This window comes from Bos indicus, chromosome 4 (genome assembly GCF_029378745.1).
Source record: "Bos indicus isolate NIAB-ARS_2022 breed Sahiwal x Tharparkar chromosome 4, NIAB-ARS_B.indTharparkar_mat_pri_1.0, whole genome shotgun sequence".
NCBI lineage: Eukaryota > Metazoa > Chordata > Mammalia > Artiodactyla > Bovidae > Bos > Bos indicus.
In genome coordinates this window covers 114,917,411-114,934,240 of record NC_091763.1, presented here as the reverse complement: position 1 = coordinate 114,934,240, position 16,830 = coordinate 114,917,411, and the positions used below count along the sequence as shown (strand labels likewise).

Below are 16,830 nucleotides of genomic sequence, written 5' to 3'. Positions count from 1 at the left end.
ATTTATTATTAGTTATTTTGGTGGGTTTATCTGAAAATTTTAAATACCACATATTTATAAGTGTGATTGTTGTTTCAGGCTGGAGTGAGCAGTTACCAGATACCTTAGTTGATGAATCTATTTCTGTTAATGAAAACACTGAAAAAATAAAGAAGAGATACCGAAAAAGGAAAAATAAGCTGGAAGAAATTTTCCCTGTCTATTTACAAGTAATATTTTGCTTTATATTATGTATTTGTTAATAAACATGAAGTGATGTCTTGAGTTTTGAAAAATAGTTTTATTGTTTTTGTCATCCCAAATGCTATTTTTACCTCCTTAGGGGCACTTAAAAATTACGTTCATCTTTTTTGTGCTTCGATACTTTTCACAGAGTTCTTTTTTAATCCCAGTTTTTCACTTCTAAATTTCAGAAGACGTATTTGGCTGGGAAAGGCTCATTCTTGCAAACCAGGCACACCATTGTGCTCTGCAGACCCACTTCTGGTGGACTCCTTTTGCCAGCACTGGTTATAGTGATTATGTTCACTGAATGAAGATGGTTTTTTGGCAGCCAGAATTACAGCTTCAATAACACTTATCACTTTTAGGGGCTTCCCAGGTGGTAATAGTGGTAAAGAACCCACTTACCAATGCAGGAGACAAAAGACACTTGGGTTTGATCCCTGGGTCAGGAAGATCCCCCGGAGGAGGGCATGGCAACCCACTTCAGTATTCTTGCCTGGAGAATCCCATGGACAGAGGAGCCTGGTGGGCTACAGTCCATAGGGTTACAAAGAGTCAGACGTGACTGACGTAACTTGGCACGCTTGCACCCATTCATTCTAGAAGTATGAAAACTGATCATTCCATACTTTCACAAAAGAGCCTTTAAAAATAGTGGATTGGATTTCCTGATTACTGCTGTAGTCGTAATCTTAATCTAGATTCTGTCTTCTGGTGAACAGGTGTAATGCCCCTAGTGTTCATCAGTAATTTACACATTTTTGATATGAAGGAAACTTGTAATGAATGGTAATGTTACTTGGACATCTTGTGATAGCAATTGTAATTTTTTTCACAGCTTTTTGGAGTAGAGTGGGAAATATAGTGACTAGTGATGAAAATCCACGAGGAATTGATAAACAGTTTTTTTCTAGTTTTTCTTTATTAATTACAGCAGTGTCAAGATAAGGTATAAATAATTGTGTAATCTACCCAGTAGAAATAGTTTTGTGGTCTTTAGTTAATACCAGATGGTTGATAAATACCACTAAATTCATCATGAGCCATACAAAGAAACATTTTTTGCTAATGGTGTTCTCAGATCTCTCAGATTCATACTGAAGGCATTAAGTAAATAATCTATAAAGTTCCAAGATGCTTTCTACTATTCAGCATTTTTCTTAGTGATACCAGCGTTGCTGGTGTAAGAAGCCAGTTCATCTCCTGCCCAGTGCTATCTTTGTGGGTTTTCAGATTTCACAGACCATCCTCCCCTGTCCCTTTTCACAAGTTAACTGCTTGGCATTTCTCCTTTGAGAACTTTTTAAATAATTTATTTTTGCACAATCTTAATAGTCTTGGTTTGTATTTTATGTTTTGCTGGACATATCATTCAAATTGCTTTCTTTTAAAACTGTACTGTATTTTAGAGCTTTATTTTTGACAGCATAGTCCTACATCCTTTTTAAAAATTTATGTATTTTACAGTATGGATGTTTATAATTTAGTCATATGCTTTCTGACAGACATTGAGGCTGTTTTCATTTTGGAGGGATATAACAAAATGATGCAGTGAACCTCTTTTGTTTATGTATCTTTGGCAAGATTAAATGTGGGTAGTTACTGCAAAATTGCCCTCCCCTTTCCAGACAGACCACATTATAGAAAATAGAATTTTGGAATAGAAGTAGGTGAAGGGGGTCCCCAGCGCTTCCTGTTGTTCTCCTTATTGATGCTGGAGAAGTTGGGGAGAGATCCTGGAGTTGCAAGGAGGCCAGGCTTGAAACAGTGGTCTCTACAATAAAGTATATTGAAATGGAGTAAAGTCAGCGTGAGTAACTGAATAAAACGCCAAGGCTTTTAATGGTGGTAAATTTTGTACACATAGTTTGTTTAAAATGACTGTAAAAACCTTCTTTGAGATTTATAGTGTGTGAAGTCTTTATAATGTGGTTATACGCATCAGTAGGAGATTGCTAAATCTATCTGTGAAGTATACAAATATTAAAGTTGTAGATCAAACCCTTGAGCTAGCCTCTATAGATCATCTACAAATGTTAGTAATATTCATGAAGTTTTAGTTTTTCTTATAATATGAATTAAGGTGCCATACATAGTATTATAAATTTATCCATTTTTAAGTTTCACTGTAGTCTAACTTGGGATTATGAAATTACTGCGGTTGCTAGAAACATTTGACAGAATTGGGTAGTTTTATTTGGTTAATTTTACTTGATTCTATTTTAAAAAACACAAAAAAGCTTATTTTTAAAAAGGGGATTTGCATAAAATAATTGACAGGCTATCTCTATTGTTTACATATTCCTATATTCAGTTCTTAAATTGTTAAATACTAAGCTTTTCTGTTATTTCTGCCTTCTTATCAAAATGACAGTTATCTGTATTCTCATTTTAGAATTTTATATCTGAGTCAGTCGTTTCCACGTGTGCTTCTCTTTGTCTAGGAAGCTTTCTTTGGAAAAGATCTTCTAGATACAACAAGACAAAACAAACTAAGTTTGGATAATCTATCAGAAGACACAACCCAGCTATCTTATAAAACAAACACGAACACCACTTTCTTGGATCCTTCCTTAGACCCGCTACTTAGTTCATCCTCAATGCCAGCAAAACCTGGAGCTCACGGTATGTAGAGGAAACGACAAGATTGTTTTTTATCACATTACATTCATCTTCCTTTTAGTCAGACCTTTGAAATGCTTATAAAACTTACCTTTATTGAAATAAAACTTGCATTCAGTAAATGCAACTATTTTTTAAGTCGACCAGGTCTGTATGATTTAGCAAATAAATTCATCTTTGTTACTACAATGAAATCAACTCTTGCAAGTTGTAAAGGAAAATGCTTGGTTTATTGTTGACTGAGGGCGACATATGGGAGTATAATGAGGCCATGATTGGTGAGTTACAATAATCTTCAACTTAAGATGTTTTTCAGAATTAATTATATAGCCCCAAGAAATTCCAAAGAAGAAAAAAAGAATAAATACTGTAGTTGGAAGCTGTCTGATCCATTGTGTTAATATACCGTGGAATATATTGCCTTGGGAGAAGGAAATGGCTACCCACTCCAGTATTCTTGCCTGGAGAATCCCAGGGACAGAGGAGTCTGGTGGGCTGCCGTCTGTGGGGTTGCACAGAGTCGGACATGACTGAAGCGACTTGGCAGCAGCAGCAGCAGCAACCTATTGGCTTAGGTAGTTTCTCACTGCTGACAGTTTAGGCCATCGACCTTTGTTGGTGGAGGGAGGCCATCTGGAGCATTGTGGGATATTCAGCAGCATCTCTAGCCTCACAATGTTGTGATAATAAAAAACGTCTCCGGATGTTGCCAGATGTCCCTTGCAAACCTGTCCTCTATTGAGACTCTAGACACAGGGGATACAGGGACTGCTCAGAATCAGAGAAAAATACAAGAACTTAATGTGTATAAAGTAATATTAACATCAGCAGGGCTCTCCAGAGTTTAGCTGGCTTGGTGTCACAAAGTTTTTCTTCCACTTCTGTATTTTTGTTTTACTTTCAATTGTGCAGTCCATGGGGTCGCAAAGGGTCAGACACGATACAGCGACTAAACAATGAGCAACAAATTAAATATTCTTCTGACAGGCTCCCTTTTTGTCGTTGAATTGCAGTTGTCACTCATTTAATTTTATAAACTCAATTTTGAAAATAATCTTAAAGCAGCATCCCCTGAAAGATGACTTTGGATAATGTTGAATTACATTTTCATTAACTTGGCATCATCCTGGATTGAAATACAGGTTACTATTAATCTTTTAACTTCTTGAAATAATTAGAAGCAGTCTTGCCCCCTGTTATTTGAAAGCACACGTTCAGCATGAGACTAAAGGCCATACTCTTTGTTTAATGTTAACATGTCATTTTACTGTTACTTTAGTTCAATTGTTTTGAGTATTTTCCTGCTCTCACCCATGTCAGTATGTTGTTAAAATAATGTATAGTGAAAGACTTGCAGGTGTTTCAAAGGATGTCTTACTATTTGAAGGATGCCTTGTAAAAATCTGCCCAGCCGTTTAAAGGCTTTCATAGAAGTAAATTGCCATTGAGTTTTTACAAGAAAGCGAACTGGGGTTGGGCAGGAGATACTGTGACAGGAAAGACATTGATATATACCATTTTTCATTCCGGTTTCCTTTATTTGAAGTCATTTTCCCCAAAAAATTGATGAAGAGAGAATGGTTTAGTGACTAAGCCAAAATATAGAGGACTAGAATAACACACATGTCAAAATCTGTACAGTTGAACCACTCTTTTGCCTTTATGATGGGGAATTGAAAACTAATAGCTTTCTTTTTCAAAAAAAGTTATTCAATATTTTCCATTATGTCAGTTTTAATAATTTGTTAATAAGATATGAAATATCATCGGGTAGAGGAGAACTTTTAAAACACAGTCTTTTAAAAAACACTGACTGTTACTTGTTTAATAGAATTCCATTGGTTTAAGTGTCTTTGTTTGTGTTTTATTTATGCTTTGTGACTTGTGGGATCTTAGTTCCCTGACTGGGGGTTGAGCCCACGACCCCTGCAGTGGAAGTGTGGGGTCTCAACTGCTGGACTGCGAGGGGAAACCCTCCACTGATTTAAAATCAAATAAATGTTACCCTGAAACAGTTACCCCATTTTTTTGTTTTTTCTTTCAAGGATACTGTTGTCTAGAGAATATAGTATTGAAATAATTTTATTTCTTAAAAACTTTACAAATATTTGGGCATACAAAATATACTTTGGATTTCAGTTTGAAAAATTGTATTTTTATGTACGTGTGCATTCTGTCTGATATGTTTAAAGGGACAAGACTATGTTTTATAGAAATACTTGGTCTAGAGTCTGGAGTATTTTATGTCATCTTCTTTTTTTTTCTTAAGTAAAAACAGTCAAAAACGGATTCAAAAATTCTGATATTCCTTAAGTGACTAATAAAGTCACTAAAGGTAGCCTAAATATTCTCCTACTTGATTAGGCTAGAAACCCTGTCGCTCTCCCTGGCTCTTGATTGTCTCACGTTCCACATCTCACACACCCACAAGTTTGTCTCTGCCTTCAGATGCCATCCCACACCAGCGGCTGCCTACCTCAGCCTCCGTCCGCTGTGTGCAGGCGGGCACCACCTCTCACCGGGACCACGGCCGCTCCTGCTCCCCGGTCCAGCTCGTCTCCCAACACGCCTTACCCTCCTCCACCCTGGTCCATTCTGCACCTGGCAGCCAGTGTGTTCCCTTTAAGACATCAGTCAAAAAAAAAAAAAAAAGACATCAGTCACACCCTCTTCTAGCAACCTTCCAGCAGATTCCCGTTTTACAGATGCCCCTGGAACAACAGGGGTTTGAACTGCGAGGGTCCACTTAGATGCGGGGTTTTTTCTCATATGTACAGCAGTCCTGGGGTCTCTGGCGGGCTGAATCTGCAGATGTGGAAATGAGGCTAGAGGGGCGAGTGTAGGTCAGATGTGGGCTTTTGAGTACATGGAGGATTGGTGGCCCCTGCCATGTTGTTGTTAATCCTTTTCCCCTCATTGTTTATTTTTATAGCACTTACACTGGTTTCATTTTGTTCACTCTCCGCTGCCTCTGAAAGAGGAAGCTCTGGCGCGTCTGCACTGTGTGTTCGTCCCTTCTCTCTCCTAGTGGCTGGACCAGTGCCTGTTAGCTTGCTGCATAGACATAATTCTGTGGATGCTCAGGTTCCTTCTTGAGTAAATGAGTGAATTAATGAGTGTTAAGAGTAAAGCTGGAAGTAGGCATTTTACTCGATGGTATTTGCTTTATACTTTACAAGGAACTTTAAGCAGTAGGTTTGTCTTTAATATTTACCTTCTATTGTGTTTTCTAGATGTCATTTTTAGAGGTGCCTTTTTCTAAATGGTTTTCTTTTTTTTTTTTTTTATTTTTTTTGCTTTGTTACAGCATTCTATTTCACTTTTACTGCCTGTGGGTTTTTATTTTAAGATTTATTTCATTGTTAATATACAGTAGTCACAAAAACAAATGTCTTAATTTTTAATGTTTTCTTATTCAAATGTTGGAGTGCCTTTTCTATGAAAAATTCCTTACTTTAGAAATAATAATCTTTTTATGATTCTGGCACTTACCTCAGTATCTACTATATTCTCAATATTTGGTAAATGGTTGAATGAATGAGTTTTAGAATTTAATGTCTAGGAAAATGGTGACACTTTGAAAATATACTTACTATACTTAGGTGCTGCTGATGACCCCTTAGCTGACATTTCTGAAGTCTTAAACACAGATGATGACATTCTTGGAATAATTTCAGATGACCTTGCTAAATCAGTTGATCATTCAGGTACATTTGCCCAGTGTCTATTTTATGATGTGAGTTGAGAGGTGTGTGTGTGTGTGTGTGTGTGTGTGTGTGAAACAGGCGTAGTCATTGAAATGGAAAAAGTTTTTTCTTTCTTTGGCATCGTCAAACTCATCATTTTATTTGATCTGCCTTGACTTTCCTGCTTTAAGAGGGGAAATAGCACATTCGTAATTTCTGTTGTCTTTTTAATTGCATCAGAGCTAAGACTTTTTGCCTTATGTACCTCGTTTCTTCTTTTGTGTGAGCCGACCCCCGCTTCCCGCTCCTGTGGTAATCATCCATTGTATTTGGTTTGGGTCTTGTAGGTCTTGATTTATGCACTTTCCAGGTTGAGAGCTCACCTTGTGCATTTGGTAAGAATCAGCGGTGGGTGGTGGCTGACTAGAAGTAGTTTGTCTTATTTTTTTAGTAGTGATTTCAGCCGAAACAGCCTGTGGGTGCATGTGTACTTGTTACAGTGCTCCTTTGTCACTAATCCAGCTTTGTTCTCTCTGTGTGTGCACTAAGGCATGGTACACTTGTACTGTGCTCTGGGTGACTTTCTCTGTAGTGTTCTTTCTTTTTCTTTTTTTTTAATGAATGGTTTTATTCTTGTTAGAAAGTAATCTGTACTATTACGCAAACATTATATTGATAGTTCCTAGGATAAGCTCAAATAAGAGATGAATTTTCACTTGTTGATAGTAATATTGAGGAAGTGTGATAAAATAGACAATAAACCACTTTTAAATGTTACTCTTGCTTAAAAACCAATTTTTGTAAGATACAGCATGTTAAGAACATAATCTGTATCTTGTTTTTGACTACAGAATATTTCAGAAATAAGATCTGTAGTTGGAATTGTTCACCAGAGGATGATTTTTACTAAGCATTAAGAGTTTTGAGCTTTCCATTAGTTAGCGTGAAACTGGATTGTTTTACAACCTGCATATGATAGTTGACCCAGTTGCATTTGAAACCACAGTTTTCTAAGTTTGAGTTAAAAGTATATTGAACATTATATATTGACTCTTCTTAGAGACCCCTAACTTAATAATATGGTGCTTTTTTGTGTGTAGAAATTAGCAATTTAGAACTAGAAGTGTTCTCTTGTTTCTGAGGAAATGTACTTCCCTTGATTAAACCATAACTTTTTAAGCAGAACCTAAGTTTACAAATGCATTGTGCCTAATTTTTACTTATTGACCCCCTGAATTGGTTTTAAAATCTAGATTAATTCAGAATTACAGGCTTTCCATTGCTTTGTTTTAATCCTGTTGTTGTGTGTTAATGCAGGTAAATTGTGTTAATGCATTTTGTGTGAGTGTTCAGAATCCACTTTCTAATATACATACCTTGCTCCTCTAGCTGGAATAGACGTTGGTTCGGGTGCTGATGACCCTTCGTCTCTGCCTCAACCAAGTGTGGGTCATAGTTCACGGCCTCTAAGTGAAGAGCAGCTCGATGGCATCCTCAGCCCTGAACTTGACAAGATGGTCACAGACGGTAAAGCATTTGCCCTCCATCTGAGCTTTCTAAAGACGCGCAGAAACGTAATAGGATCTTCAAAGATGTGTGCATGCCACTTAACTTCTATTCTGATCGTTCTGTGACAAATACTATATTGCATCCAGATATTGACAAGGCAGTTTTTAATATTTCCATCTCTTTTATCCTAGGAGCAATTCTCAGCAAGTTGTATAAAATTCCAGGTATTTGTGTTCTGATTCTCTTGTTGATGGAAATAGCACTCCCTGCACTCTGGCTCTCGTAGTCTCTTAACCGTGCTGCCATTGTCCTTGTGTCTCCTAGAGCTTGGGGGCAAGGACGTGGAGGACTTGTTTACCGCGGTGCTCAGTCCTGCGGCTGCGCCGCCGCCCCCCATACCGCAGCCGCCACCGCCCCCTGCGCCCCAGCTGCTGCCCGTGCACGGCCAGGGTACGTCGCCTCTAGACAAGTGTCGTAAGTACGGCCCTGCCGCGTGTGCCCCCTCGCGTTGCCCCTCGGCCACCACGCACGCAGACATGACAAGAGAGGGTCCTCTTTTGCAGTGACGGGGTAGGACCAGCCTCTGAGTTCCTCTCAGTCACACCCCCGCCTCCCTGCCTTTCCCTGGAACGCGGCGGCTCATTCTGTGGTCAGAATTCTTTTGCCCACTTCACTGGCAGTGCCCCTGTTAACGGTGCCCGCCTCCTTCCCTGCCCCCAGTCCTTGGTCCCGCGTCACCTTTCCTCAGTCGTTCCCGCAGAAATGTTCTGAGAACTGCTCGGCCCTCACCGGCTGCCTTGGACTCATCCATGTGGTCTGAGCCTCAGTCACTCCCTCTGTGGCCAGCAAGTCTCCACTCCCACACTCCCCCCGGGCTTTCCATTCATAGCATGTGGTGCAAATATAAACGCCCCTTTGGGGCATTACGGGTCTCCCTGTAGACGGTGAGCTCCTTGAAGGCTAGAGTCACAGCTGCCCTCGCTGTATACCTGCCACAGAACATGGCCTCAGTAAATTCCGCAGAGTAAATCGGTGCCCTTTCTACCACTGTCGGCCGAAATGCCTACTTCTGTGGAAATTGCCTGTTTTGTTTAACACACTTTCTTCTACCTGTTTGTAACTAGCTGCAGAACAAATTTCAGGCTTTCCTTTCTCCCTCTTTCTGAAGAGCTGAAATCTGATAGGCTAGGATCAGAATTTTGTGGGCATAGGTAAGGAGATACTGCTTCAGACCGTGTTCTTGATAGTATTGGGTCCTCTCTCTCCTGTTGTCGCTGCCTTGTGACTCTGAACTGAATGATCTATGATGATGCTTCTATGAGCTCATACGCTGTGTAAGTGCTAAGAAGTGCAGATGATTTAATGTTACCTTGGCCACCAATTTTGTGTGTACACGAACATTTCTATAATGCACATAATTGAAATGTTTTAGTTTCTACCAGTTTAGTCCTAAACATCAGTTTACCATGATGTTTGCTAGATCAAATGTGATTTACATTTGGATGAAACAGATTCATAAGCACTTCTTGACATAATTGTTCCCATACACTTTCTTAATGATTAAAAACTCTTCCATGTTTCTCTTCACAGCACATAAAAATAAAAGCAACTGTCTCCAAGTTTTTTGAAACTAGAAGTATGTAAAAAATCAAATCAGTTAAAGATGTATTCCTTTATAAAAAGGTTTTATGATCATTGTTTAAATCATTTCAATGTGCAGTCTCATGTTTAATAAGATACTGAGGATTAGGAAGGTTGATGTTTACTTGGAGCGGAGGTGGGTTTTGGCTAGGTGCTTACGTGTAACTCAGAGATGACTAAGGCTGACTAGCCACCAGAGTTTATAATTGTAGTATTGTAGACTTTTAGGTAGACAACTAATTTCTATTATTGTTGATGTGGTTCAGTCACTCAATTCGTGTCTCTTTGCAACCCAGGCTTCCTTGCAATCCAGACTGCCTTCCTTGTAGCATGCCGGACTTCCTTGTCCTTCACTATCTCCTAGAGTTTGCTCAAACTCATGTCCATTACAGTGAGCATAATTCAAGCAGAGCTATAAGAGTCTCTGAGATTTCAGTATTTGTGTTTGAAAGAATAATAACTTAAGGATAAAATAGCATCAGATCACATGCAGGGAGACATGTGCCTATTTAGGAATGGCAGCTCTGCTGCTCCCAGAGCAAAGGAGGAGAGGTAAAAGGGACAGTGTTTAAGGAGGCCAAATTAGAAAGTACGACATTGGGACTAGATTTTGTCTGGACAGCTAGGCGTTGGCAGTTGGCCTTTTTTCCTCCAGCCTTTGGAGACCTCACATCAGTGAAATGATCTGATGAGTCACATGTTTTGGCAAAGTAGCTCTGGTGTTAATATTGGAAGTGCATTTGGGATGGGAAGAGTTGTATATTAATGAGTTTATTTCAGTTGGGACTGAATGAAAAATTGGGTTCCATGTGAATATATCTGCAGTAGTAACTGAAAGGAGGAATTGGATTTGATAGACAGCAATGTTAGCATAAGTAGGATTGTGCTACCAATTGGGTGTACGATGTGAGGTGAGAGGAAAGAGACTGGACTGGACTGTATATATGTCAGGCTGGCCCAGAAGATAATCAGTCATGCCGTAAACTTGAAACATGGAGCGAAGAAGAGAGACAGTGTGTGTGTGTGTTGTAGAGGAGAGAGGTGGAGATGTAATGAGCTTAGTTTTAGGCCGTTTTGACTCTGTTAGAAATGAGCATATACATTGTTCTGACGTAAAGGCATTTGCGTTGTTCGGAGCTGTAGATAAAGGCTTAGGACTTGTCTGTGTAGTGATCAGAAGGGTGAGATTTCTTAAAAGGATATACTTCAGTAGAATGTAGAATCTTGAACTCTTTTTAAGTGAATGTAATAAATCATATGCTTCACAGCTGGTTCATATTTATATACAATTGCATGCTCCTTTTCTTTCCCCCTTTTGAGGGTTGGATGAAAGTGAAAACAGGTGGAGACCCTGAGTGCGAGGTAGGGTCTTAGCGGTGATGCTCGTGACACAGTCTGTAAGGCCAAGTAGAGTAAAAGGTGGTGTGCTGTTTCATTGGGTCAGACAAGGCTGTTGTGATCCTTAGCGGAGCAGCCTGGTAGGAGCAGAGAGGGCAGAGCGTGGTGTGCTGGCAGTTACACAGGTCAGAAAGCGAAGAAGGGAAATTTCAGGAAGACTGAGAGAGTACTTGAAATCACTTTAAGTGGAGGTTACATGAAGTAATTTTTCAATCAGTTCTTATCCACGCTTTGAAAAAGATACTAGTATGACCAGGTAATGGTAAACTTGAGAGGTGTGGGGTAGCCGGTGGAGACCACGTCCTAATTAAAATCATAATAAAGGAAAAATGCTTTGCATTTATTTATGTGTACAGCAACAACAGGCTGTTTAATTTCTCTGGGTCTTTTTTCTTTTTTGCATAAATGGAGCTACACATGATAACCCATTCCACGGAGTTGGTGTGAGGACCAGCGAGTTAATTAACGCGTGTAAAGCCTTTTAGTACAGGGCCAAGCTAAATAGGTAATAGCTGCTGTTGTTACATAACCTTCCAGTACGGTTGTGTTGCGGGCACAGTCGTCAGTGCTGGTAGAGTGCCACAGGACTGCTCACATTCTCAGGGCCAGGAAGGGAGCTCTGGTTTAGCCTAATTACATGAAAGACACTTGATATTTTTCAGTGAAATACATTGCTTAGTGGAACCTCCTTTTCTCTTAAGATGAAAATAGAGGTAGCATTCTACTTGGAATGAATGCAGAAATCTTGCTCCTTAATCTAATCCTTGGAGTGAATTTAGGTGTCCTCAGACACTTGGCTGTTGTGGAGTCGCGAACCAGTGGGCCCAGCCCTGCCGTTCTGCAGGAGGGGCCCTAACCTGATGTCGGGTTATTTCCAGGACCAGTGCCCTTGAGACAGAGCCTGAAAATCTGTGGACATTCAGCCCCAGCGTCCTCAGACAGGAACTTGAGATGTAATGGAGGATCTGGTTTAGCTGACCGGACATTCTGTGGTGCAGAGCGTGTTGTGGGCAAGGCACTTCTGGTTATTTTTCTTTCCAACCATTTGGCAAATGATCAGGTTAGGAGTGCTCTGTCACTGTGCCAGGGGTGCCAAGTAGTAGCGAACCTCATGACTGATTTTTATTTGCACAACTAACTGGTGATGCAGGTGTGGATCTCCAGTGTTGTTCTGAGTGTTAAAATTATCAGTAGAGGCCATGTATTTATTACTTGAAAGTGTGTCTCTAAGTTGGAGGGGTTTTTTTTCCCCCTCTTCCAGTTTTATTGAGAGATAATTGGCATACAGCTCTCCATAGTTTCAAGTATATAGCATAACAGTTTACCTTACATCATGAAATGATTACCAGTGTAAACTTATGGAAGGGATTTTTGAAGATACACCCAAAAAAGGTGTTTTTTGTGTGTGCCCTTTTTTTTTTTTTGGCTGGAAAATTGCTTGGCTAAGGACAGTTGACTGACTACCAAATAGTTTAGGAGAACAGACGATCACAATAAGGGTTGGAGTTCTGTGTTTGTGCAGAGTTTGGGGAAACACAGGGTGGTCTCATTATGGTTTACCTCATGTCTCTGAGGGAAAGACGTGAAGGTGATGGAATGTGAGTTAAAGCGGACTTGGTGCCTGCAACTCCAAGTAGTGCAAATTCCATATTTTTAACAGTGATCATCTAGTTTATAATGGTAGGTGCAATACTGCGTGTTCCCAACTATTTTAGAGAAAAAGTGCCAATTTAAGAATAATAGGTGGGGTTTTTATTTGTATATGAATATCTGTTCATAAATTTTGAGTGAAGAAGAAGATTTGATAAAACCTAGCTATCATTTCTTGAGATTGATTTTTTTTCTTAGAGCTCATATGTGCTGCATACTTACTGCATGGGAGGCACTGTGCTAAAAACTGCACATACAGTATGCCGGTTACATACATTACAGAATACCTTCGTTTTATTAAAGTGGTGATTGATTCTGCTTCTTACAAGTAGCAGAATGAAGATTCAAGCCTAGGGCATCAGACTCCAAGACACATGCTACTCCCGTCATACCATGATGAAGTAAACAGAATTATAGAGAAATACAGAGAAATATTTCAGAATTTTATAGCCAAAAGTCGCTCTTTAAGCAATATTTTACAGTATAATATTGGGGGGAAATTCTATTTTTGAGTAGTATTACAGATTTTTATTTAGAAATATTTCTGTTACTTTTAAATTATTTTTGAGTAATATGCTTTCTTCTTTGAAGATGTCTTTTCACGGATGCCACTCATGAACGGCCTCATTGGACCCAGTCCTCACCTCCCACACAATTCTTTACCTCCCGGAAGTGGACTGGGAACTTTCTCTGCTGTAGCGCAATCCCCCTATGCTGATGCCAGGTATTTAAAAGCCTTGACTTTATATGGAAACATGAATCATTTCTGTTATATAGGTGTTTATCAGTCTGACTTACTGTGACCAGTGTTAGTGTCTTAAAATCATGGTGATCTTTGCTAAAACCCATCAAACATTGTAGGTATGGGTTTAATGAAAGTGTACTTGACCATAGTACTTAGAAAGCTATTCTGTGTTTATGAAGTAAAGTTGTTTATCATTTGGCAGGGATAAAAATCCAGCGTTTAATCCAATGGCTGGTGATCCTCCCAACTCATGGACATCATCGGCTCCCCCTGTGGAGGGAGAGAATGACACGATGTCAAACGCCCAGAGGAGCACTCTCAAGTGGGAGAAAGAGGAGGCCCTGGGTGGGATGGCAACAGTAGCTCCAGTCCTCTACACGAACATCAATTTCCCCAACCTGAAGGGAGAGTACCCGGGTAAGCCATGGGTGTGTCACTGCTTTCCGTTCGACTGGCTTTCCCACACGTGTGCTGAGAGGCTCTGGGTTTTTGCTTCCCGACACGAGAGGGCCCAGTATCATCATCAGTTCTGACCTAGCGTGACTCTGTGCAACGTGAAGATTCCCTAGGTACCTAGAGGCATCTTGCATTTTCTTCGTGCTAAGCCCTGTACCCATTTGCTGTTTGCTCAGAGTTAATTTCAGTTAATGAAATGGTTCTGGCTCTGAGCAGTCTTCTTAAATACGTGGAAGTCGGTACTGTGTTACATGCATAGTTGTAAAAAAAAATTCCTAGAACAGAAACTTACTACCTATTCAGAAGTATTAAGGTAGGCTAAATTAGACCCAGTTCTAAGTATTATTCACATGGAAACTAACTTATTATTTCCCCCCAACTGTCCAACCTGTTTGAAAAAAGCAGATGGTGGGGTATTACCATTTTTTGAACATTCTTATTAACTGGAGGATGAAACATTTGGATTAACGAAATGTCACTGACAGAATATTTGTAAGCAAATGCTGATTTATTATCTTGAGTTAATGTTGCAAGACAAATCAGGATTTGAAAAGGACGTTTAAGCTTTGTCTTGAAATAGTTTCCCAGCTGTCAACATAACGGCACTTTTAAATTACTGGAAGGGCACCTAGAAGTGGATGTTCTTACGGACGATCCCTGTCTTTTATGTGCTTTTTTGGTTTGGACGCCTTGTAGTACTTTATTCATCGTGTATAGAAATAAATGCTACTGAATCTAACAGAAATCAGTGGTTTAATGCTGATAAATCAATGGTTTAATGTTAAGGCAACATACACATTCTTCAAGTTATTTTTTTTTAATCACACTTCTTTTTGCTGCTTAGAAAGTTCTGTTAAGTCACTTAAAACGTCAGTGTAAATTGTCCTTAGATTGACGGTATAGGTTTTCTTTTTTAAAGATAATTTTCTTTAATAGATGTACCATGCGATTCTAGAACTCAGGAAATATCATGTTACGCCTGTTGGCCTCTCAGCTGATTGCCTTTGTCACTGGGTTTGTTGAAGCTCTCTCTCTAAATATGGACAGGACCGTTTGTACATGTGCTGCTGACTGTTGATTGCACCCAAACTTCAGTTTCGGTCCTGTCCCGACACAGGTTGAAATCACTGCTTTGTCCGTCTGTGTGTGAGCAGTACTGATGCTTATTTTTAGTACTGGTTACTTTCTCTGGGTCAGCGTGATAGACTGGTCTCACGTATAGATGTTTTCCAAACTTTGAGCTTTGTTCTGGTAGCATCTTACGTAGTTGAGGGAATTTATTACATTTGGCTTAACTTGATCTTGGCTGCTTAACTTTGATGTAAAAACTTCGGCTCTGCAGGTGAGATTGTTCGTGAGGCAGCATTGCCTTCAGAGTTACGTTTGGCTTATTGTGTACCAGGAACTCAGTAGTGTACAGAGAACTAAATATAGGAGTATTCACTTAAGAAAACATGGACAAGACAGATTTAACCATTTGTCGTTTACCAACCGTTTTATAAGACACGTCGTTATTGTGGCTCTGTAAGTGTGTATGCTGTGTGCTTTTGTTGCAGACTGGACGACTAGAGTGAAGCAAATTGCCAAGTTGTGGAGAAAAGCAAGCTCACAGGAGAGAGCACCATACGTGGTATTTACAAAGCTGCTGTGTGTTATATCCTTAAACACAATACCTGAACCTTACGCTCATTGTCTTAGTTTAATAAAAAAAATTTTCCATTGCAGAAGAAACCTATGTTTTTGAATACTTGTACAACTAATAACCAGCTTTGTTTTATAGTGATTTCCTCACTCATGATGTCTTAATATAGAGGGTGATATTTTCAGAAGCTGGTGAACAGAACCAGCATGTTGAAGATTGGTCACTTATTCTGAGAGCATGGTTAATTCATTTCATTTTTAAATTGTTTTATCTCTTCAAAAAAGTACTAAATTTTGCAACTGCATTAATGTGCCTTAGTTATTTCCACAGTAAGCCCTTTTTATATCAAGTTTAGTAGAGAATCTTTGTGTATCTTAAAAGAGACATATCTGGACACTTTGAAGGAGTTTTTGAAATATGGACTTTGCAGGAGTTATCAGGGTGTTTTATAAGATTCATCATTCAGATGGTGAATTATTTTCTCCCAAAGCGCCAAGTTAAGATTGTCAGCTGGATCCAAATCTTTGCTTTCATTTTAAAGCATTTTAAATCTGCATTATTGTTGTGAAAAACACGCAGCTACTTTGTGCTCTGGGCTTCAGCAGACGTATTGCCAGTGATGCTGACTGCTTGGAGAAAGCAAACCATGGCTGTTTTGGGGGGATGTGTTGATTCTTTGTTTTGTTTTCCCTTGACTGGCAGGGGTAATGGCAGGGTATTTTTAATGTTTCTCAGTGGTGGGTTTTTTATTTATTTTTGAAAGTTAAGCTTCAAATTCCTGATTCTGGATTTGGAGAATTGATTTGGTATTCTTTTCTGTAAATGGAGAGGCGTGTTAATCTTTGTATTTTTGAGGAGTTTGTTACCAGAATTAGAATGGAAACATGCCTTATAAAAGGGGGAGTTGGGGTAGCTTCTGATATGTAAAAGGCTGTAAGTTCTCAAGGATAATATTTCAACTATTTAACCTGACATTTTCTTGCTTTGGTATGATAAAGTTTGTCATAGTTTTTCTAATTTTAACATATACTGGGAGATAATCATCTTCTCCTTTTTTTCAAAGCAAAAAGCCAGAGATAACAGAGCTGCTTTACGCATTAATAAAGTACAGATGTCAAATGATTCCATGAAAAGGCAGCAACAGCAAGACAGCATTGATCCCAGCTCTCGCATCGATTCGGATCTTTTTAAAGATCCACTAAAGCAAAGAGAATCGGAACATGAACAGGAATGGAAGTTCAGACAGGTGTGTGTCT

General features: G+C 39.3%; 1 protein-coding gene across 22 annotated transcripts in view; it reads left to right on the top strand.

The window, feature by feature from the left end:
* Positions 1-16,830, top strand: part of KMT2C (lysine methyltransferase 2C) — a 253,899-nt gene that overhangs the window by 193,660 nt on the left and 43,409 nt on the right. For 16 of the 22 annotated variants that reach the window (XR_011566132.1, XM_070787358.1, XM_070787348.1 and 13 more), the window contains 11 exons: positions 79-209; positions 2,670-2,850; positions 6,450-6,554; positions 6,881-6,928; positions 7,923-8,060; positions 8,234-8,266; positions 8,367-8,516; positions 13,323-13,455; positions 13,679-13,893; positions 15,489-15,562; positions 16,638-16,820. Coding sequence is in view for 21 of the 22 variants with exons in the window: in XM_070787358.1 (XP_070643459.1) it covers positions 79-209; positions 2,670-2,850; positions 6,450-6,554; positions 6,881-6,928; positions 7,923-8,060; positions 8,234-8,266; positions 8,367-8,516; positions 13,323-13,455; positions 13,679-13,893; positions 15,489-15,562; positions 16,638-16,820 (1,391 nt within the window). In the remaining variant the exon portion in view is untranslated. The remainder of the gene's footprint in view (positions 1-78; positions 210-2,669; positions 2,851-6,449; positions 6,555-6,880; positions 6,929-7,922; positions 8,061-8,233; positions 8,267-8,366; positions 8,517-13,322; positions 13,456-13,678; positions 13,894-15,488; positions 15,563-16,637; positions 16,821-16,830) is intronic. The other 6 variants (XM_070787368.1, XM_070787366.1, XM_070787352.1 and 3 more) reach the window with 3 other exon arrangements.